Genomic DNA, 24,880 nt, shown 5'->3' on the forward strand with positions numbered 1-24,880 from the left:
TAATATGTTATATTTAGCTCTTTAAATAAGGATTTGAAGTACAAGTCCAAATAATGTAATATTAAGTTGAGAGATACTTATTAAGAAATTTCAATCTGGAGAGAACATCAGGAGGGAAACATATGGAAGCAGAATGGTTGTTAAAACAGGAAACTGTTTCAAAGATGCACAGATCTGTATCTGGCCTAATACTACTGGATGGGCTCAGACTGCCTCCAGACATATTTCAGATACCATAGAAGACAGTAGAAACCACCTATTTGACAGCTATTCTTTGTATGTACAATTGATGGATGGACATAGTTCTTTTTATACTAGAACTAAAGGGTTTTTTGGCCCACGTTTAAATTCTTAATAGCTGTTTTAAATTTTAGGATTTGAAAAACAAGATAAGAAAATAAATTAAAAATAAAGTTGTATTTACTAAATGTTTATTCCTTTAATAAAAGGAGAAAAAGACACAAGCTTTTTAAGTTTGCTATTCTGATATATTTTTAATGGGAGATTTTTTTTACAGTAAAACTAAGCTAAACAAGAAAGATACGTAGAATGAAATTCTAAACCCAAAGTTTATATTTTCCTTACCTTATATGACAGCACTTTCTTGAACACATGGCTATAACAGAAAAGAAGATCTTATTTTAAATGTTAAACAAATTCTTAATCAAGTGATTGTGTTGTTGCGCATTGCGTAAGAAAGAAGCACCCAAAACAGATTTTATTTAGAACCTATCCTCTAAAAACAGATTAGCAGTTCAGTTTGTTTTGAACAATGTTGCATTCTTAAAAACTTAGTTTGGAAATGTTCCTGAAAAAACAGGAATACTTTAGAATAGTTGCACTTATTGCCTTATCTTTCCATAGCTATACATGCATGATAACATCTGAAGGAATACATTCTCCAGAGATTGCAACAGAAGAGTCTGGAGAGGAAAATTACAAAAACAAGTGAAATGACTGGCTATGCAAATGGTGTTAACAGGAAAAATGGTTTGGGGGACCATAGTCTCAATTATCTAAATAATGGACTGCTGGCACAAGGTCTAACAACTTAGAAGAACTGGTTAAAAATTACTTAGAATACAAGTCTGATCAGTAGAGCTTTAAACAGAATCCTTGGACGGGGTGGGTTAAAAATGTGAATATCTGTAACTTAAATATTTATGTACTGTAGAAGGAACAGAAGTAATAAAGTATTCACTCCTGTTTAGAAATCCAAATGAATGAATGTGACAAGGCTATAGAGACCATCTTGGTTAAAATAAGTGGAAGAATAAATATGCTTAGAGGGTGCTGCAAAGCACAATGAAGTGTTATATAAGTCTAAGTACTATTGCTATTATTGTTCTTGGTGTCTCCAAATGTCTACCTATTCAAAAAGAAAATGTGAACAATACCTTTTAAAATAAATGTCAAATCTTTCAAAGAGTAATAAAAGGATTTCAACCATCCAGACATCTGTTGGGAGTCTATAGTCATTCCAAAAAATCCTTGATTTGTCTTATGAACAGATATTTTTTTTCTTCAGGGGGAGGAAAACTCCTAACTCCGTACCAACTAATAGGGAAAACCTTGCAGGAAGTAATACTAGGAGAAATATAGGAAGAAGGTGACCATGTAATGTTGGGGTTCTTAATTTTAAGGGAAATTAAAGCTTAATATAGTCAAATAGGAGATACACCTCACTGGTAACACTACATGTGGAAAACATCTTGTAGTTGCAAATAAATGAATGGAGTTTAAGTGAGCAGTGTGACATGGCTGGAAGAAAAAGAGCAATGTAATTTTAGGCTGTCTCAACAGAAGAATTTCCAAATAGCAGGAAGGAATATTCTACCATATTCTACACTGATCAAACCACATTTTAAATATACCTAGTTCTAGGCATCACACTTTAAGAAGGATTAGAACAAAAGGTTCTCAGAAGGAATGATCAGAGGATCTTGTAAGACTCCTAAGAGACTTAGAAGAAATTGGGCCTCTTTAGCTTTGAGAAGACAATGGAAGGATAGCCTGCACTCTTCATAAACATGAAAATATATCCCAACAAGATATATCCCAAAATATATCCCAACAACCAATCTGTAGGTTCTGGTTGTAGAACCCATATGAAAAGTTTTAAGTTACAGAAAGATAGAATCCAATTGAAAGTTAGAAAAAGATTTCTCAAAAATAAGACCAATGAGCTACACTGGATCTGTTCAAGTGGAAGTCAGACATTTATCGGGATGCTTTAATCAGGATTTCACCGTTGAGAAGGAGGATGGATTTCATAAACAAAATGACTTTTTCCAATTGTATGTTTTGGGATGGGACTATGTATTTCTTTTCTACATAACACAGCACTAGTAACTTGCATTTTTCTTAAGTAACACAACCTGAAATATTTTGATATAAATTGTAAGCAACTTTAAATATTTTAAAATACCAGCTGTTAAACATAATGCTTCGATTTGCTGTTTTCTCTATTACGTGAGAAAGCTTTTACCACCGTACCCAACATGCAGTTTCAGATGTTGGGTAAAATGCTATAAATTTTAACATATTGGAAAAGCAACTGACCTTCGTGGAAATACAAACTTGGATGTATTCTGTATGAAACCATAACAGCAAGGAGAAATAACAAATGCTGCACCAACTTTGATACAGTGTTCAATAACCATGTCCGTTGCCACACCGCAAGCATGCAGTGCCACCTGCAAAAAGAAACTCTAAATATTTATTTGTTCAATTTTTATGGCTGCCCATCTCAGTCAATGACACAAATTTGAATAGAATACACTGTCCCACTACCAAGTGCCCATGAGAAATAAAGGCTTTCTATTCATATTCTGCAAAATTAAAGAGTGCACTAAGCATATTTGGAAGGTGCACTGAATAAGAGAGGGAAGCGTCTTTTTTTGTCAATGATAAGTGATTCCATGAATGAAAGCATATAACGAATAAGCAACCAATCATTCCCATGTCATTTTCTGAACAGCTGAGTTATCTATTGGACCATCAGCTTTTGTTAATTGTGACTTTTATTATTCATACTCAATTAGAAATAATGTTATAGAAACTGGCATGAGAATAAATGTCAACATTAACTCAAAACTCTTTCCCTAAATGAAAATTATTTTAAGATAGCATCTTTAGCTTTTCAAGTGCAAACAAGGTAATAATTACAGTGCTAAAATAGCTTACCCCAATATTAAAACTTCCTTTAAAATTGTCCATATTCGCTTGGATGAACCATATATTATCTAATCCTAATTCATCACTTCTTTTTTTTGCACATATGAGTGACTGTTCTTTATTTTCAACCAAAATTATCTACATTAAAAAAGAAAAAGAAAAAAATAATCCTGGTCAATTCCTGGATTAAAAAACAATACATATATTTTGCAATGAAAAGACTAAAGAGCTTGCATAAAGTTTCCTTGAACAGAAATATTTCCATTATAAACATAAATGAAATGCAGTTAAGCTTAAGATTTCCAATTTGCCAACAGATTTGGGATTATGTAAAGTTTTGGAATGAGTTTAAGCTAAAACATATTCAGGCCATTGCTTTAGCATTTTTATCAGATTTATATAAATTTATTTAAAAGTTTTACAAGTATCGTGTAGGATACACAATGATATGATATTTTATAATAACTGTGGAAGTTGTATAATAAATGTAAAAGTCTAAAAGCAAATTAGAATATAGTCAGAGAAAGATCCAACTCAAGTTTAATAAAGCACAACATAAAGGAAGGACACTGACATACTGGACCACTTCCAAATTTAAGATGAAGTATTGTTATTGAAGGATGGTTCATTATGATCAGTTAAAAAAATATATCCAGAAAAAGGTAAATAGGTATTTGAAAAACATACTACAGCACATAAGCCAAATGTATCTAATTGCATATTTGAAATTTTGAATTACCAATATTTATTTTATTGGTACTTTACCTGGCACAGTGGTAACATATAAGCAAGAACAATTCCAACATGGCCCTGTTCAAGACAAGAAATGAAAAAGTAAATCTTAATTCCACACAGCCACTGCTTTACAACTGGAAGTGTGCTTGAAATGGAAAATATACTTTATTTTGAATGTAAAATAAATTACAGAAGTTCCAAAAGAATTTTGGATTAGCCATGGTTCATCATAAAAAACACATCCGTTATGGTTATTCCGGGTTTTAAGGAAACAAAATCTGGATGGATCCCAAAGTGGTTTTACAGGATAAGTAAAGTAAGACTGGTTTGCCTGGGATTTCTCCCTCTCAGCACATCACCTTTCTCTGGCCTCCAAACTTAAGAGTCTTTTCCTTCCCCCAGACACTCACTGTGCCAATAGGCTGGCCTGCGCACTTGTTCGTTCTGGCAATGATCTTTTACTGTGTATTTCCCTATCACTTCTGCTCTGAACCTCAGAACAACCTCTGTCTCTGAAAAAAGTACACGCTTTTGCCCCAATATATGGATTGAGAGATGTATGCTTGAGATGGGCATTGAAACCTGTGGCACAGGTATGGAACATTTTGCATATCCTTATATGCAATGTATTGCAACAAAATATCAACAGGCACATGAAAGTCAATGAACCTCTAATTTGTTTGCCTCTGTCTTGTAGGCTGGTGGTACACTTGTATATGTGAAAAATATTTTTTTTATTGAAAAGTTTTTCAATACATTTTATCTTTAACAACCCCTCCCCCCCACCCCTACCCAACCCTTCCCAACCCTCCCCCCCTCCCCTTCCCCCCTCCCCATCCCCGACTTCCCAGAGCTAAATACAAGGTATAAAAGTAAAAACAATCATAAACAACCATATGCTAACAGCAATAAGCTATTAAGTCTATCGCACTCTAGCTCTTATAAAATGACTACAAGCAATACTAATATCACATCGATGTGAAAAATAATTGAGGTTGTAATTTACTACATTACCCCACCACTGCAAAAATCCACAATTACATCTCCAGGCTTAGACAGTTTTGTCACTAAAGCTATTAAGTTGTTCAGCTGCTGCTGTTTCCTCAAAGCACGATCAGCAGACATCTTTCCTAAGAATGAGAAAAAGAAATATAAATTGACTGAGGGGAAAAAAACAGTTTCTTTTTAAAAAAAATCAATTATTTAACTACTTATTCTGATTTGCAATTGATTTATTCTTAAAGTTTAGCAGCAGTAATTCTGATTTCAAATGGTGAAAAAAGGAGAAAAGAACAATCTCGGTTACATCATAAGTCAGTTTTCCAAGTAAGCGTAGGTTCTCTGACACATCCATGCAATTTTCTTTGCCAAAACAAAAGTAGTTTGCCACTGCATTGTTCCAAGGTATTTACTGACTCCCAGTCTAGTCTACATCCTTATTATTTTTTATAGAATCCCCACAAAAATTCTAAGTGTAATCCCGATTGGTATTTTGAGATCCAGTAAAATTGACAGAACTTCCTTCTTTCTACTACTCTGGTTTCATCTGACAATGTAATCTGATACTACAATAATCTGCACAATGTAAGTTTATATATGTACGTTCAGATTTACTAAGGATTAAATGTCAGCCTCTACTATTGTTGGTTCCTTATGCAACATTCAAAAGTCACAAAATGCACTACACAGCGGATTACAATATTTTCTATCTCATTTTAAACAAAAAATGCTTGTTCATTAAAATGAAGGTCCAATTCACTTTGATTTCTTTTATTCGAGAAATCCACAATCAACAAGAAAACCAGAAATTATTTATCTCCAGCAGAGGCCACACTTGGCATAAGTTCTTTTTAATTGAAGAAGCCGAGTTTTAGCTTTATCAAGGTTTGCATTGTCTTGAGGCAGCAGAACCAATGAATAGTATAAAACAGATTTTAAATTCCTATAAATACAAATCTGACAAAATATTAAGAGTTAGATTAAAAACAATGGCGACAGGAACAGGAGATTAAAAAATAACCTCGCAGAGCAGCCTCAATAGGTTTTCTTTTTTTTTCTTCTATTATTGGCTTTACAAAATGCTAACCTTTTACTACATTTGGCAGGGCTCTGCAAATGGCTATAACTTATTGCAAAACATACCCCGTATTTAATGTTTAGATTTTTGTGAAAAGCAGAACTTTCCTTCACAAACATTCAGCAATTTAGACAATGACCATACACAGGAACTGTAATTTAAATCATAAGAATAAAAAACAGACTTGCATATTAAAAGAATAATTTGTACCCTAAGAAAAAACATTTTACTTCTGTAATTCCTTCTGCTTTAACTTGTCGTGCAAGAACAACAGCAAATACATCTGAATTAACTATATGTTGTGACTATCTTTAACAATTTGGCAAATATTCCTTAGACTGCTTCCACACCTCCTAAATATGGAAGAGGAAGCATGAAAGACAATTGATGCTTGAAAAGTTGATTTAAAATGTAATTCAAGACAGCATGGTATTACAACGTGTTTGTTTTTCTTTACTCTTGTTGTTTCCTTTAGCTCTACTAGCCAAATTGTTTTCTGTTAAAATAAGTTCTTACAAGATTTCAAGCAGAAGAAAACGGCTTTTCCCACACAGCTTTTCCAAATATTTCCTGGAAAAATAACAGTATAATTCTAACAAATAAAATAAAATAATGTCCTGACTAGGTTCTCTTCGGCTTGAATTTGAGAAACTAACTGAAATAAAATCAAAACAAACTATATGAAAATAGCAATCAGTAAGAATTTCACTGAAGGGACAGTTTAATCAATTGTACCCTCTGGTACATAATTTTATTTAATTCTCAAGAGACATTTCTATAACATCTGATAAAGCAAATACATACCAACAAACTGCTAATGCCTATTTGAATCATTCAATCTAATGCTCTTATTTTAAAAGTCCGAAAAGAAATGAACTTTCTTTCTAATTCTTTCTAATGAAAAACATTTGAAGATCTGATTATGAGGTTTTTTTAAACATTGTTTTCTGTTTTTCCTTTTTTGTATTTCTTACGAACAAATTCTACATATTCTTAAGCAGTATTACTTAATTTCACTGTCACTTTAAGTCACTTTACGTTACCAAGTTACCAATGAGATAGCAAGTAATTTGGACAAAGATTCATAAATAGAACATATTAGATCTATCCATCCATCCATCCATTATAACCAAAACCAAGATCAAAACATAAAACATTCTTTTCCTGGTTTGCTATACTTAAGGTAAAGGTAAAGGTTCCCCCGCACATGCGTGCTAGTCGTTTCCGACTCTAGGGGCCGGTGCTCATCTCCGTTTCAAAGCCGAAGAGCCAGCGCTTGTCTGAGGACGTCTCCGTGGTCATGTGGCCGGCATGACTAGATGCCAAAGGCGCATGGAACGCTGTTACCTTCCCACCATAGTGGTCCCTATTTTTCTACTTGCATTTTTACGTGCTTTCGAACTGCTAGGTTGGCAGAAGCTGGGACGAGTAACAGGCGCTCAACTCTGTTACGCGGCACTCGGGATTCGACCTGCCAAACTGCCGACCTTCTGATCGACAAGCTCAGCGTCCTAACCCACAGAGCCACCGTGTCCCTTATGCTATACTTACTATATAATAAATGAATAAATGTTTTTAAGCAACAGCTCTAACTTAGATGTCATAGATTATTATTTATAGTTATAAATAATAGAAAACAATAAAACTGTTGTAGAGTTTCATAAATGATACCCCTTCAGTTACGCATCTTCCCCCTCACTTTAGAATTGAAATTAAAAATAAAAGAATCACTAATGGATCATTTGAGAATTGACGGAATTCCTAGCTACTGTGGCTAATCATCTTTAGCTAGGTAGTTAAAAAGCATATTCAAAGTCTGTGGGAAAGAACAATTCACCTTGTGGAAGTCATTTTACAATGAGTACCGTTTTAATTCACCATACCCTTAAGAGTGTAAGACAAAATAGTATGGTGAAGAACAATCTCTAAAATTCTGTCACTGAGAATCAAGTAATGTTTCTTACTGACAACAGCCAAAACAAATCATATTGTCATCATAATTAGTAACAATTATGTTACTTATTAGTAAAATGTCCCTGCAATGCCAGTAACTTCTAACATCCCAAATCCAACTGTCACAAAGAAAGGTTGTTTCTGGATGAACTTTGGCCAGATATAAACAGATGATTTTAACAGATATACATAATACCAAGGATAGCATAAATCAAAATGATTGATGCCTCTTTCAATAAGACTTTTAGTGCCAGAGAAAAAAATTACCAAAAAAGCAGAGACCTCTCTCTCTCTCCCTCCCTCCCTCCCCTGGAGAAAGCACACAAGCTACAATATTATGATCAAGACTTACAAAGTAATTAAAATGTGGAATGGCTATTGTAATTGTTAAAAAGTTCTGCTTTTCACTATTCATAAGATTGTAAATAGAATATATATTTATTTGAAGACTATAGAATACATACACACACACACACACACACACACTACTTATGTTTTAAAATGGCAGCTACATTTTATCTGGATAGTTTTATAAATGTTTTAACATTCAGATGGATTTACAGAAAACATGACAAAGTGGAATGACATTATACTGCAGCACAATATCTAAGGCAAGTTGTACACACATAGCTCTTCCCAAACCAAGGATAGTGTTTCTAAAGTGTACTGTGAAATCTGAACCAAGAACCTGCTTATTCCTGAATGTTCTGTACATGCACTGGTAATTTATGGAATGAACATAAAATAGTAACAATTACTAACTAGTTCAGGGGTAGGCAACCTTGGCTCTTTTATGAGTCGTGGACTTCAGTTCCCAGAATTCATGAGCCAGCATGGCTCAGCTTTTGAAACCTCTCTCCCCTCAGCATGCCTGGCTCAGGAATTCTGGGAGTTGAAGTCCAAGAGCCAAGGTTGCCTACCCCTGAACTAGTTCCAGCCAAAAATGTAGGTTTCAACTGTATGTACGCCCTACATTTTAGAATTAATAGCTCTACAGCTAGTCCTCGACTTATGACCACAATTCAGCCCAAAATTTATGCCGCTTAAGTGAGACATTTGTTAAGTGAGCTTTCCCTCATGTTATGACCTTTTTTGCCTCAGTTGTTAGGTGCATAACTGCAGTTGCTGAATTAGTAAAACTGTTGTTAAGTGAATCTGGTTTCCCCATTGACTTTTCTTATCAGACATTGATCACATGACACTGGGACACTGCAACCATCATAAATATGAGTCAGTGGTGAAGCGACTGAATTTTGATTACGTGATACTGCAAAGCTCATAAGTGTGAAAATGATAATAAGTCACTTTTTTCAGTGCTGTTGTAACTTCGAACAGTCACTAATATTAGACTTCAGCAGTACAAATACTTATGAAAGGTTCTGTGACTTAAGTAGACTTAAGTTATAACATCGAACAACTATATGGCTTTTTCGTTTCTAATCTGGTCTATAAGGTATATATTGAAATGCTTTTCTTTTACTTATGTTAACGGAAACAATAATTTATTACTGTAAACTCCGAGTAGGTATCTCACAAATACACAAAAGAAGATACCCATTGTTTGTAAACACCAATAAAAAATACATAAGATGTTACTTTAATTATATTCTTGTTATATATTTCCAGTGTTATGTCTGGACCATGGAGGCTTTTAAATAGGTTCAATCTGTTTTCAAGGCACTAATCTAGACAGGATTGCTAAATGTTAACTGTAGGTATTTAAATTAATAATACATTCTGTTCTTTTAGATATTAGGACAACATGAACTAGAAAAGAAAGTAACTATTTTGGAAGTTTAGACTAGTTAAATATTCATTTTACATATTAAAATAAAGAGCTAAGTTTGGTATTTGTTAATCTTTTTATAGTCTAAACTCAACAAGATACTGATAATCCCACTGACCTATTTCATAACAGAAACACAACACAGCAGTGATATTTTAATGCTTTCCCTAATGCTATTTCTAAATAAAAAAATCCATTCCTTGAAGCTAGTTTTTTCCATTTTGTAAATTTAAAGGTAGTTTTGGAAACCAAACAAAAACAATCTACTTAGGTCTCCAGATCATTCTATTTTAAAGCACCATAACATTTAATCCTGCTTATACTTGAATAGCTAGTATGAAAGACAGAATCAAACTTGCCAACTATGAGGTTAGTGTATGAACGTTTGCTGCTGTGCTTATGAATAATAATAAAAAACAGCAGGAAATTGTGTGACTACTATGAATACAATATGCCAAGAGATTTTATTATCCTTAAAAGTAGTAGACTGAATAAATTGGTTAACTAGAACTGGAGTTATATGAAGGATTCAAGTAGGTATTCACAATTATCCTGTACTTGCACTGCTACATTTGAAAAATTATATAACAACAACAACAACTTTATTGATTAGCCCTTGGGCCATATCAAAGTACAAAGTTCCAGCAACAAACTGTCACCAAAACTAGATAAAAACAATCCAAAATGGAATTTGATAAAATACAATTTAAAATGGAATTAAAATACAATTTAAGTTAAAATAGTAATAAAATACAAATTTAAGATATAGATAAAATATGGTAACATTATATTTCGGAGTCGCCCTTACAATCTACCCCAACTAGTCCCACATATGCAGATCTTAACTGGATCATTTTGTTTAAATACTGTGCTACGTTGAATATTCTTTTCAAGTTCTGGCCGGACATAAGGTAAGTTATTTTGATATGGGGATCCCAATGGGTCATTCGTTTGGTATATAGACCAAGATACCTGTCTCTCACCCTCTTATACAAACAACAGTCAAATAGGATGTGAGCCAGGTCCTCTACCTCTGCCGCTCCACAAATGCAGAGACGCTCATTATACGGTATAGCATGAAATCCCCCATATCTGACCATTGTATCAAGATGTTCGAATCTCGCTCTCGTAAATATCTCCCTAAGATGTTTTGGGAGTTGTAACTTCAAATAACTGTCCACTTGAAAAGTACATTTGTATTTACTTAGCCATTTCAAGTTACCCACCTTACTAAGGATAGCTATATCAGTTTGTGCTTCTATATCCTTAATTCTTTGGGCAACTCTTTTTTTAGATTGTTCTCCTGTTACGCAAGAAACAGGAAGGCCACAGCTTCTTACAAAATTTGTTAGTTTGGTGATCCAGGAGATTTGTGATTGCAGTTTTATTTGCTCTAGTAGGCATAATTTGGGGAGTCTATCAGTCTCCATTTCATTAACTTTGCACCAGTAGTTATAAGCTCTAATTTTAGATAATGCCTGAATTGTATGAATTCCCAATTCAGCTCTAACTGCTGCAGCAGATGTTCTTGGATCTACACCCAAAATACATCTCAGATGCTGGGACTGTGTTTGTTCTAGGACTGTGGTTGAATAAAGACCCCAAATTTCTGCTCCATACAAGAGCATTGTCGTAACCTTAGCCTTATAAACTTTGAGTAGTGGAGCTAGGGACCCTGGGTAACTATGGTTCTTTAGTTTGAGCAATAAATTCAAACGGGCTTTTGCTCTAAATGTACTTCGTTGATGATGGCAGGCCCAAGATCCAGTCTTGGAAAAAGTTACTCCCAAATATATAAAGGTATTAACCTGCTCAATTGGTTCACCATCTAATTGCCACTTATGTCTCTGATGGTTTCTTCCAAACACCATTATTTTCGATTTGGATTTGCTAATAATTAGGGAGTTATCCTGGCAATAAGAGCTGAATCTTCTTAATAGCCTACGTAATCCTACTTGTGAGTATGATAATAAAATCATATCATCAGCATAAAGCAAGCTGTTACAGTAAGTATTTAGGATCATCGGCATGTGTACCATGGTATCCCCATACCGCACCCTCAAACAGGTACTTGTGTAAAGGGCTTTAATCAAGGCCAGAAGTCTGGGTTCTATTTTAAGAGATGTCAATTTACTCCATAGTACGTCTCTATTTACCATATCAAATGCTGCTGTAAGGTCTATAAAAGCAGCAAACAAGGGCCTCCTCTTATAGGCATATTTGGCAATTAGATGGTTCAAAACAAAGCAGTTATCAATAGTAGATCTGTTCTGACTAAAACCTGCTTGTTCTTATGTGAGAATGTTGTTTTCCTCTACCCAGATTTCAATTCTGTTCAAAAGGTACCTAGCATATATTTTTGCTACAATGTCAATCAGGCTGATGGGCCTATAATTACTAGGATCCTTTTTATTCCCTTTTTTATATATGGGGACAACTATTGCCATCTTCCACCCGTCTGGTATATGGCAGGTGTTATTTATGTGTGTAAAAAGACCTGCTAATAAAGGGCCCCACCAGTTGGGAAATTTCTTAAATAATTCTGCTGGTAAAAAATCCTCGCCTGGGGCTTTATTGCTCTTTAAGCTTTTAATGATGGACTGTATCTCCTTTTCTGAGACTGGTGGCCAAGGGGGGAGAGTTCTAAGATTTACCAAATCACTGTTTAAAAATAATTTCTTTACCGGTTCGGTGGGGGCAAACAAGCACTGATAATAATTATCCCAGTCTGCAGCAGAGATTGGTATGTCAAATGCAAATCTCCGTTCCTTCAGAATACCTGCTACAGAGTGCCAAAATAATACTGAATTATGACTTCTGGCAGCCAACTCAAGTTCTGCCCAGATTGAAATGGCAAAACGTTTTTTCTTTAATGTTATAGTTTTTTTATATTCCCTTCTTGTGTGCAGCATCTTAGCTTGTATATGGGCAGTAGGATTCCTCTGGGCAAGCCTCATGGGTGCCTTCAATTTCTTTTTCTGTTGCTGGCAATCAGGATCAAACCAGCGAGGTCTACCCACTTGGGCTCTTTTTGCAGTAGATTTAGCTGTTAGGTGTTTCTTCAGTATGTTACAAAGATTGGAGAATGCATTGAAGGCTGACATCCAGTCAGTAGTAGATGACTGTATTGTTCTAGCCCACTTAGTAGCATTCTCTGTTTTAAGGCATTCTAATATTGCCTTAGTATCAACTTTGGCCCAAATTAACCTTTTATTTTGGGTCACCTCTACCTTTTTGGTGAGCCAGCTTTCAAGATGTCATGTAACAAAATACCTCAAAGAGCTGCAATAGATGTAATGACATACCTAGGAAAAGAGATCCACAGTTGTGTCAGCAGCGGACCACTGGATAATAGAAGATTGTGCAAATATTTAATTCGACCAATATATTACATACTGTGATAAAATTGATATGGCTTTCTTAAGCATGCCATGACAAACAAAAAAATGCTACGATTTATAATGAGTCAACAAACTGCTCACATAAAACACTAGTGTGAAAGACGTCCATATTATTACTCTAGAGATCCAAAAGGAGATGTCCTAAGTTGGAAACAACTTCAGCAGAAAGTTAATGAGTAGTCTCAAGTCCACTTTTCTCTATAAAAATTCATAGGATCTATTCTTAATCCACAAACTCTAATCATTACTAGATGGGCAAAGGCAATCACAAGTAAAAAGCTAACCTTTGTGAAAGGTTTGCAAGCTGGGGAAACGGGTACAAGGTAGACATTTTGCAAACCTTTTAAAAAAGTGCTGCAGAAAGGGAATGAGAAAGCAGTGGACTGTAATGCTCCTATAAGAGCATAAAATGTAATTGCTAAAAGTAAATTGAAATGGATAAAAAATTGGTTTATGAGAATCATGACTGGAATATAATATAAGCCACTTTTAGCTTCTCATCCCTCCTATACCAATATGTCAGACCGTAAAACCAGGAGAATGTTGCAGGCATGTACAGTTTTTTAGGGTTTTTTCTGGATTTTTATTGGAAGCTCCTGCTTTTACATTTGCATTAAGCTTAACTTGCCAACATGAGCTAGTATAACAAAAGAAGGAATGCCACACGTCCCTGACCACTGAGAAAGATGAAAAAAGGACAGTCTGGAACTGAACATCTCTTACGACAACCCTCTTGAGCATTTCTTGCGACACACAAAAATTGCAATGGTTTGCAAATTGGTGGCCTCATCCCTACTATCTAAAATAGTGTTAAAGCACTGCTTTTCTGCAATCTTTGGGCACTGAGAATATTTTTACAACTAACATAACTTTTGCTGTTATGAGTGTTGGATTATTTGGATTTGGATATTTATTGAAGCAAATTATCAATGTTCTGATTTATTATATAGTCCGTTATTGACTATGTGTAAGTTTCTTAGGAGTCACATGACTAAAATAACATTTAAGACTTAGTAATAAATAGGTAGTACATAAAAATGTAATGTGCCTATGAAAAAAGGCAACGGCTTATTCTGGGTTCAATAAATGGTTTTACCATTTTTAGCTGCGATAACTGCTCCAAATGTTTCCTATAATTGATTATTATTCTCTCACAATACAGCAGAAAAATTCATGTTGAAGGATCTCCCTTCATTTCATTCTCACAAAAATAAGTCTGTGAGATAGGCTGGATTAAGGGAGTGTCATTGGCCCCAAATTACTCAGTACATTTTTATGGTTAAAGGTGGACTTGAATCTATTTTTAAAGTTAATCCTTCAGCACTGTTATTAATTTAAAAATTGTGTTATCTCTTGGATACAGGTACCGGTATGTATTTATACTTTCCTGCTATTTTAGTACATTAAAAATTCTTAATCTCTATATCCTATTATTAATGTAATTTATCTTTACTGAAAAATATACTGATGAATATAAAAAAATTGTTTATAGCAGGTCTCTTCAAACGTTGCCCTTTTATGACTTGTGGACTTCAACTCCCAGAATTCCTCAGCCAGGCACGCTGTCTGAGGAATTCTGTGAGTTGAAGTCCACAAGTCATAAAAGGGCTAAGTTTGAAGACCCCTGGTTTATAGGAATCTTCAAAATGTATTTTTATGACACTGCAATAATTAATTACTTTTCTCTTGGCTTGATCTTGGTCCTATTTTCTGTTTGGTTCGAATTGACGAGGACTCAGAGTAGTTAACACTGAACGAGTTTATTGAATACACAAAGTCAACTGTCAAATGTCAAATGTTGCAACCCTTTTATAGAGAAAGCGTTTGAACTGTAACCAATACAAACAGTCTGTTTTCCCGCTCTTGGTTGTGGCGTCCAATGATTGCACCTTATTTTCCCGCTTTAACCTTGCAAAGCTGCACAGTGTTTGCAATATCTTTTATGGCTTATTGCTAACTATTTACATACACAACACCCCTTACCCCCCAGTTGGTGTCATTTCTTTACAAAGTCCATTAGGTATTTTGGTGGCCTATGTATTCTAGAAGGGTATCTGTTACTTTGGCTGCTAGGGACCCTACTTCCTGGTTGACTGCTTGGCTGCTGGTTACTATGCTGGTTACTGCTAGACCTGGGCTCAGGGTTACTGGCTTCAGATGTACTGCCTTGTGTATTAGGTTGTGTTTGGGATTCAGTTGTCACTGGCCTACTTCGCAGGGGTATTTCCCAATCAATTGGACTGAATTGTTGTTGATGGGCATCAGGAAATATGTCATCTTGCCCCACCACTACACCACTTTCAGGCCTAATGTTATCTGTACTGTTTGCCCTAACTGAGCTTTGGTCCCCCTCAGCTGGCACACACCCACTAGATCTTTTCCTCAGCTGGTCTATGTGTCTTTTACAGACCCTATTCCCTTCCCCCTCAATGATGTATGATAGGGGACCTAAGATTTCAGTTACCACCCCAGGAATCCATTTATCCCCTTGGGCGTAGTTCCTGGCCCAAATCAAGTCCCCCACTTCAAATGTTCTGTTAGGAATGTCTAATTCAATGTTTGGTTGGAGACGGTCGGGGTGTAGTCTGTCCAACTTGGTCAAGATTTTTCTTCCCCACCTCATTTCAGCTGGACTTTTCCCTGTAGCCGAACAAGGGGTTGTGTGTTGAGCCAACAAGAACTCAGCTAGCCTCTGATGCCAGTCACCTCGAATGATTCTTTTAAGCGCGTCCTTCGTGGTCCTCACGTTCCTTTCAGCCAATCCGTTGGTGGAGGGGTGGAAGGGTGCAGAAGTCTTATGCTTAATCGAGTTGGCCTTGAGAAAATCCTGAAATTCAATAGATGTGAATTGTGGCCCGTTATCAGACACTATTAAATCCGGCAACCCGTGAGTGGCAAAGAGGCCCCTTAATGCCTGTATTGTTCTGCCTGCTGTTACTGAACTGACCGGTACTACTTCTAGCCATCTAGAGTAGCTGTCGACCACTACAAGGAACGTTAACCCCTGGAAAGGTCCAGCGAAGTCAATATGAATCCTGGACCAAGGATTCCTAGCTAGCTCCCATTTATGTGTGCGGATGTGTTGTTGTTCAGGCCTGGAACGTTGGCACAGATGGCAATTGGCAACGCATTCCTCAATGTCTTGGTCCAATCCAGGCCACCACAAGTGACTCCTAGCTAGGGCCTTCATCCTTACTATTCCAGGGTGTCCCTCATGCAATTCAAATAGAATAGCTGATTTGTGGATTCCTGGGATTACTACACGAGTTCCCCAAAGTAAGCAACCCATATGAACTGATAGTTCATCCTTCCTTCGGAAAAATGGACTGTATTTTACGTCTGGGTTGGCGTTGGGCCAACCGCTCATGACCCAGGCCATTACTCTCCTTAAGATGGGGTCCTTATTGGTTGCCTCAGCTATGTCTTTAGCAGTTAGGGGCAGATCAGGAATATCTTGTAGGGACATTACTTGTCCCACTGGGGCAGGGTCCTCCTCTGTTGTGCTAAGGGGCAATCTGCTAAGAGCGTCTGCATGACCCATGTCTTTACCTGGTCGGTATTGGAGGGAAAATGAATATGCTGAGAGGAAAATGGACCATCTCAGCATCCTGGGAGACATAATTTGGGGAGTCTGTTTATCTGTGGTAAACAGTCCCAGCAGGGGTTTGTGGTCTGTCAGTATTGTAAAGTTCCTGCCATACAGGTAGTCGTGGAACTTTTTAACTCCTGCCACTATGGCTAAAGCTTCCCGGTCAATTTGAGCATAGTTCCGCTCTGCCTTGGTTAGTGTGCGGGAGTAATAAGCAATGGGTCTTTGCATTCCTTGGGTGTCTAAATGGCTGATTACTGCCCCAACGCCATAAGGCGAAGCATCGCACGCCAGGTAGATTGGTCTATTTTCTATAAAGTGGGTTACAGTTGAGCTACTGGAAAGGATATCTTTTAAGGTCTGGAAACTCACTTTGTGCTTGTTTTGCCAATGCCAAGGGGTCTTCTTATCTAAAAGCCTGTGCAGTGGTTCTGCAATGGCAGCCTTATGTGGCACAAAAGTGTGATAAAAATTTACCAAGCCTAGGAAGGCCTGTAGCTCAGCCTTGTTCCTAGGTTCAGGAGCCCCTTTTATTGCTTTAATTTTTTCAGGGGTAGGGTGGACTCCGCTTTTGTCAATCCTGAACCCCAAAAAATCAGTGGATTTAACCCCTATGCTACATTTTTCCTTTTTTAATTTTAATCCAGCCTTTCTAAATCTACCCAGTACCTGTTCCAGCCGCTCTATTAACATTCCTTCATCTTTTCCAGCTATTAGGACATCATCAAAGTAAGGGCATACTCCAGGTATGCCCTTTAAGGTCCTCTCCATCACTTCTTGGAAGATGCCTGGAGCAGCTGCAATCCCAAATTGCAGTCTGTGGACTCGGAACGCCCCCTTGTGGGTAACAATTGTTTGCGCCTCTGCAGCCTCTTTAGAAACAGTCAGCTGTAAGTACGCATGCGCCAAGTCGAGCTTGGCGAAGATGGCGGCGTCCTGGATCGTGGCGAGGACCTGCTTCACCGTCGGGACCGGGTAAGCATGCTTTTTCATTCCAATGTTGAGGGTCGCTTTATAGTCGGCGCAGATCCTCACATCCCCATTGGGTTTGAGGGGTGTGACGATCGGCGTCTCCCATAAACCGCCCTCAACAGGTTCTAAAACTCCGAGGCCTACAAGCCGGTCGAGCTCGGCCTCGATTTTTTCTTTTAAGGCAAAAGGTACCCTCCGGGCCTTTAGCCTGATTGGATTTACTGAGGGGTCTAGGTTAAAATTAATGGGGGGCCCTTTGTACTTGCCTAGAGATCCATCGAATACGTCTGCAAATTCTTTGCAGACGGATTCGAGGGTCTTATTTCTAATCACAGAATTTATTCCCCCTATCCAAATTCCCAGGGCAGGAAACCAATTAAGCCCTATTAAGCTAGTCCTATTCCCCTCCGTAACTACCACATCTAAGACCCCCTTAAATCCCTTAAAATTAACTCTAAGGCTGGTCTTTCCCTTTACGATTATTGGACTTTTTTGAAAGTCCATTAGTTGAATATTTGTTGGGCTAAGTGGAATTCTTTTTCCACTTAGTTGTTCAATTTTTTTCAGGGTTTCAGTGGAAATTATCGACACTGAAGCCCCAGAGTCGATTTCCATTCTGCAAGGAACCCCTTGCAGAAGGACTGTGATTTTTAATTTTCCGTCCGGAAAATTGTGCCCCCTTCCCTGCCTTTTGCGATTGACTCGGGCCACCTCCCCTGGGTTTGAAACTTTCGCCCGGGATCTAGGGGTCTCCTTGCCACTAACATTGGGGGTTACCTTACCCTCTGGCCACACATCGACTTCATTCAGACGGGAGTCCCGGACGCGGTTTCTGCAGATGGCCTGGATGTGGCCGGTCTTGCCACAAGCCCTGCACTTGGCGGTGCGGAATCGGCAGGAAGCGCGGGGATGGTTGCCGCCACAGCTGCCGCATCGGTTCTGGGTGTCGTTGTCGCGCGGTCTGGTTGCTGTGTCCCGCCACGGTCGTTGTGCCCCGGTCGGTGGTCTCTGCGGTGTTGCGGGTTGTTGCCGGCGGCCGGGTTCGGGCCCTTCGCTTCTAAGTTGTCTGGGTGCCATCTTCCCAAATCGCCTGGAGACTTCGGCGATCTCTTCCTCCCACTGCTGATCCACCTCCCCGCAGTCCACATAGCCCTCTTGGTTAATTTCAGGTGCTGTCGCCATGCTACTGCGGGGGGGGTCGCGATACCCGGTTGACTCATACGTTAGGAGTTCGTCGAGCACTTCCTGTAAATCGCCAGTAGGTTTGGCGATTATTCTGTTTTGTAATTGTTCATCGCGTAAGCCTAGCACAACTCTGTCCCGAATCCTAATTTCTAAATTATCGTATTTGCAACGAACTGCGGCTTCCCTAACGGCAGCGACGAATTTCTGTATGGACTCCCCCGGTCTCTGATTTCTCTTCTCGAAGATGCGCCGCCAAAAAAGTTCGGACCTCCGGGGAGTAAAGTGCACCTTTAGTTTTGCAAGGAGGTCGGCATAGGGCACGCTGGAGACTGGTTGTGGCTGGCACAGCCCGACAGCGACTCTGTAGACCGGTGTGCCGCAAATTGTCAAAAGTGCCGCCGCTTTTTTTCGGTCGTCGGTGATTCCGTTCACTAACAGGAATCCTTCGACCTGACCAATATATTCTTCCCAATCTTCGGGGAAGTTAGGGTCAAATTCCTTCAATGACCCGATTTGCGCCATTCGGAGAATTTTTTTTCCTATTCTGCCGCGGCCGCTCGGTTGACTGTGACTCGCTCAGACTTTGCCGCCTTCACGACAATTCTTCCTAATCTCTGGTCTCTGTCAATCCCACCCTCGTCGCCAGTTGTTTGGTTCGAATTGACGAGGACTCAGAGTAGTTAACACTGAACGAGTTTATTGAATACACAAAGTCAACTGTCAAATGTCAAATGTTGCAACCCTTTTATAGAGAAAGCGTTTGAACTGTAACCAATACAAACAGTCTGTTTTCCCGCTCTTGGTTGTGGCGTCCAATGATTGCACCTTATTTTCCCGCTTTAACCTTGCAAAGCTGCACAGTGTTTGCAATATCTTTTACGGCTTATTGCTAACTATTTACATACACAACATTTTCAATTTGGGATTTTTTTTTTTAGTTTTTTTTAGTTTTTGCACCAGTTCTCTCTGGTGTTGTTGTTTATATTTATTATATGTGATACATTACAAGAAGTTAGAGGGTACAGTTACAGAAGACACATTTCATGTCACCACCCTTTACAATTCTTTGCATGCTTGAAGACAAAGGGTGCTGATATTTATCAGCTTTTTCTTGCTGCAACAGATGTGAAATTTGCTTGATCAAAAACTCCTTGGGAGCTCCACCTGAATCAGTATCATACAGTCTACTACATGCTGTGCTATTAGGATAGCTGCTTAATTTTATTCTACTAATCTAAGGATTCCTGATGCTTTTTCTTCCAATTCCACCAAAATGTAATGCCAGAACTCTTAATAATCCGTTAGTGTGATAAAATGCATGCTGAAAGGCATTTCTGAAGCACACTGTTAGCTTATATTATGTTTTGAAAGATTTTAGTTTTAACAAGCGAAATGGTTGGGATTATGCTTAGCACGGTTAAAGATACGTATTTAAAAATGACCAGCTACTTTACAAAAATATGTGAATATTTTACATATTTATATTTTATAATATCTGGAAGTAAATTAGCCTTTTCTAAGACTAACCATCTTTATTTAATCTTTGTATATACAGTTGCCTAACTTTAAATTAAAATAATGAAAAACCTTATGGCAATGTTGCTTCTTTAGAATCTGCTAATAAATTTGATGAAATTGAAATTGAACTTATATTATCAGATAATACAATTTTTAAATTTTAATAGATTTCAAATCTGAAGGAAGAATGAAGATAAATGTCTAATGTTGTTAAACAGTGAACTGGTTCCAATTTGCATGTCTAAATTTGGGTAGCCAGACCTGCTAAAAAGGCAGATGGAAACAATAAACAACTGCAGATGTGATTTCCTTTATCTCTGTTTTAACTCTAAATTCCTGAAGACCAACATATAATGACAGCGTGCCAAAATAGAGCCTATAATGGAGACCTTGCTGATTTCCTGGCTGCGATAAATGAAGCAAAAAATTATATCTATAATCAAGATATATATGTATAATATTTTAGATGTATATTTCATATTTTATATATTTATCGCTTGTCCTTTTTAATCAAAATGTGATATGAATGTGTCATATGATAAACAGTATACCGTAAGATAATAAATATACTGTTCTCCTCCTGCCAAAATAATCTAACTGGCTTTAAAGTTCAATTTAATCATTTTTAAACAAAAATCTAAAAATCATAATTAGAGTCTATTGTCATGTTCTATCAAAGCAATTATTAGAGGCTTCCAACGTGGTCAAAGTCCTTCTGACAATCAATCAGGAGGTAAGAAGTGAGGGTGGTACACAACTTGCTGAACATCAACATGTTTTTACCTTCCTGAGAGAAGAAAAAACGTAGAAGAAAAAACAAGGAACTTAGTTGAAGTCAATGATTCTTGACTTTCCATTTAGTTTGGAAAAATTGCTCAATCAAGTGTTTACAAATAGCCACCACCACCACCACCTTATTTATATTAGCTGTCCTGTAATCTAATTAAAATCACTAAGAGGAGGAACACTTGCTCTTATATAAAGTGTACAACCTTGCCAATGTTTCCCTGATTGATGAGTTATGATCCTTATCTAGGATATAAACAAAAAAGAGCCCTTCCGGGAAATTCACACTAGTTGTGATGTGTTAACAGAACTGCTAATGTGTTTACGGTAATTTATAGAGTTTCCGATCTTACACACATGGACTGTAGTTCACATGATGGGACTTTTCTCCATTTCCTTTTCTTACACACTCAAAATTTGTTCCACATGGTCTCCAACTTCACTGAAATAGGCTACAGGAGTACATAGAGTAAAGAGGGTGAAGAGGCATCTCTCTTGATAATGATAGTATTCCGTGACTGGATGACTACCACTGGACATACTACAATGTTTTTATATACATGATATCTATTGTGCTATAAGAAATCTGTATAATTTGTGCACAGAATTCGTGTGATACAGTTATAGAGCACGACTCAATTTAGAATATTCATTGCATCATTTTAGAACACCTTTTCTTTTTAGGTATACGTTTGCCATAATAAAGCAAAGACTTAGAAATTGTAGCCCAGTAACGAACAGTTGAGTTTATTTAATTAATATATCACAAAAATCATACAACTCCTAGCAGGTTACAATCAAAATATTTTAAAAAAAATTATCTCATGACTTTGAATCTTTCCATGCAGCATTTTTTCCTATCTTTAACTAATTCAAAGTGTTTGCATCAACTAGTTCTTCACATAATACAGGGTTAATCTTATCAGATGTATTTATCTTAGGAATAATTACAAGGAATAACTACAAGGAATAAGCCACTGTTTCTACATATTTTACTGCCCTCTAGCGGTCTACAAATGAGGCAAACTGGTAAGCAAACAAAACAGCAATGATTTGTCCCAAAAATTCCAATAAAGAGAAATTTTATTTTTGAAAATTCTATACATGATCTCTGAAAATTTACTACCTTACTTTGAAAGCTATAATTTTCTTATTGTTTTCTTTGACTTAAGTCTATCTAAAAGTTATTCTAACCAAAGGTGTAAGCCTGATGCTCCTTTGAACCATCCATGAGTGAGCATCCCACATATGGTGGTTTCAGAAAATTGTTAATAACAAGAATATTTTCAATTAACAGACCGTCCATTTTGGAAAACATAATGAACTTCACTAAGACCATAAGACAAAAAAAAAAATCAAAAGCAAATGCTGTGAAACAGGAGTTTTGCAGTCAGCCAATTATTATTGTTTAATTATGTGGTGGAATGTAGTAAGGAGGTTGATTCCCAGGAAGGAGGGGTGCATTCCTGAGCAGTAAGAGGCAACTCAGCCCAGATCTTATGTGTGTGAGAGAGAGGGTGAAGGCAGTTCACAAAGTAAATTGTAGATGCAGATAGTAGAGGGCTTGGTCTGGCAAGATTTTATCTACAGGTATGAAACATTAAAGAACTCAGTTTGGAAGAATCACTGCATGTCATTCTTGGGGCCTAGTAGATAAACAACTTTTTAATGCCTGTTAAGGCACCTGAAATAAAATACACGGTAGAACATGAAAACAAAAACAAATACTTTTCCTAGATAAACTAATTGATTGACTACGTGCTATCAAATTGTTTTTGACTAGGTCAGGGGTAGGCAACCTTGGCTCTTTTATGACTCATGGACTTCAACTCCCAGAATTCCTGAGCCAGCCAAGCTGGCTCAGGAATTCTGGGAGTTGAAGTCCATGAGTCATAAAAGAGCCGAGGTTGCCTACCCCTGGACTAGGTGGTTGGTTGGAATCGAAAATAACTTGATGGCATATAATCAATCAATCAATCATTTCATCTAAGAGCATTCTTAATAGGATACAATCATTATGCTATTTGTTTTCAAATATATTATTTATGGTTAATTAGTGGTTTCACTGCTAACAGCAACATCACATATTCTCTCAATTATTTAAAAAAATTATATTTTTTTCAAAATTCAGTTTATACGAGTGTGAAATCATCATTTCACAAATGAATGAAAAAAAATATGATTCTATAGGAATATCAAGAGCCTTGCCTTTTCCTGGGTTGACTGCAGCAGGTAAACTCTCCCAGTCTAGGGCCCATGTAGGGTAAGGATGAGGAGAAAACATTGCTTCAATCCCTTTTTCCTGCATTTCAAAGAAAAGAAATCATCAATTCAGAAATCTGCTAGAAAATAACCTAGCCCTATCTATAAAATGTAAAGTATTATGTATTAATGACATCCTGGTATTAGTTGTTTGAAACATAGGATTATTACAGACAAATTATGCCCTTGCTTTTATATTTATCAAAGTAGATGCCCCAGAAAAGATTTGCAGTTGAGGTAGCTAAAATTGGCAGTTTTCTTACAACAGGAACCAAAACATTCTCTGTTCAAATCATCACTCAGCCATGAGTTACTCTTCAAAATATGTTTCTGCTTTATAAGGTTTACAAATTAAGTTTAAATAAAATATTTTACCCCTTAAGATAAAAGTAATTATGTAATCAAGCAAATAATACATTCTCCTCTTCCATTATAGTACAGAATTTCTAAAGCAACCCAAAGTCAACCTATTTTTTGGTTAAAGTTTCACTGTCATTGATGCAGAAAAGAATTATTTTGCAGAGAATAATTTAAGAAAAAATTAAAAACATTGCGAACATGATAAAATATCAATTCTCCAAACTACTTTTATTGCTAAGTTCTTAAAACATAAGGAAATATTTTTTATAGTTAATATATTTAACCTATAAAATAATTACCTACCATTAATTTTGTTATTGTTGGTCTTGGTCCACCTATAAACTGAATTTCCTCTGGAAAGATTTCTGGTTCTTTAAAAGCTGAGAAAGTATTCTGCTGGCATTCATTTGGTAAAGGTTGTGATCGACAATTCAGTATATTTTTTATATTGCATTTGTCAGTGGCTTGCTTTATTCCAGGTACTTCTAGAACCCTTTTGTACCAGCTCAATATTAAAGGCAGCTGTAATGTGTTGTTTTGGTGTTTCTTGCAGGCAGCCTTAAAATGATAAATGAAAAGTTTTATGCACCATTTTGATGTACAAAGAATGCCTTTCGTACTGAATACACACACACACACACACACACACATCCTTAATAAGGACTAAAAATGCAAATCCTGGGTGTGTGCATGTTAGAAAAGAATCGAGCAGCAGGATAGAAAAACAAACTGTTTAACATGCAAAACACTTAGCTTTCATCGGCCAAACTGCCGACATCATCAGAACAAGAATAGGAGATCTGGGAGTTTGCCTATATAGCTGGCTGCTTTTGCACCCTGCTCATTGAGCGGGTCACTGGTCTATTGACTTCAAACAGCCGTAGCGTTTCTAAATGTCCCGCATTTCTTCATGTGCTTGCAGGATCAGAAGTTGTTTTTTTATTCATGGTCGCTCCCCTGGTAAGCGTATACACATCAGGGAGCTGATTACCCAGCCACAATTGTTTTGTACCTCCCCCCCTCTTCTTTGGTCAAACCTGAGCCTCCGTCTCAAGACCTAAAGCCGGGCATGTTGTGGA

At 37.0% G+C, this 24,880-nt stretch overlaps 1 protein-coding gene across 2 annotated transcripts in view; it reads right to left on the reverse strand.

Annotated features, from left to right (window-relative positions):
* Nucleotides 1–24,880, reverse strand: part of GSTCD (glutathione S-transferase C-terminal domain containing) — a 43,353-nt gene that overhangs the window by 11,795 nt on the left and 6,678 nt on the right. For both annotated transcript variants that reach the window (XR_014493006.1, XM_083367093.1), the window contains exons 4-10: nt 24,105–24,359; nt 23,388–23,481; nt 4,927–5,042; nt 3,943–3,987; nt 3,187–3,315; nt 2,563–2,696; nt 586–616 (exon numbers count right to left, since the gene is read on the reverse strand). Coding sequence is in view for 1 of the 2 variants with exons in the window: in XM_083367093.1 (XP_083223219.1) it covers nt 586–616; nt 2,563–2,696; nt 3,187–3,315; nt 3,943–3,987; nt 4,927–5,042; nt 23,388–23,481; nt 24,105–24,359 (804 nt within the window). In the remaining variant the exon portion in view is untranslated. The remainder of the gene's footprint in view (nt 1–585; nt 617–2,562; nt 2,697–3,186; nt 3,316–3,942; nt 3,988–4,926; nt 5,043–23,387; nt 23,482–24,104; nt 24,360–24,880) is intronic.

This window comes from Vipera ursinii, assembly GCF_947247035.1.
Source record: "Vipera ursinii genome assembly, chromosome: 7".
Classification (NCBI taxonomy): domain Eukaryota; kingdom Metazoa; phylum Chordata; class Lepidosauria; order Squamata; family Viperidae; genus Vipera; species Vipera ursinii.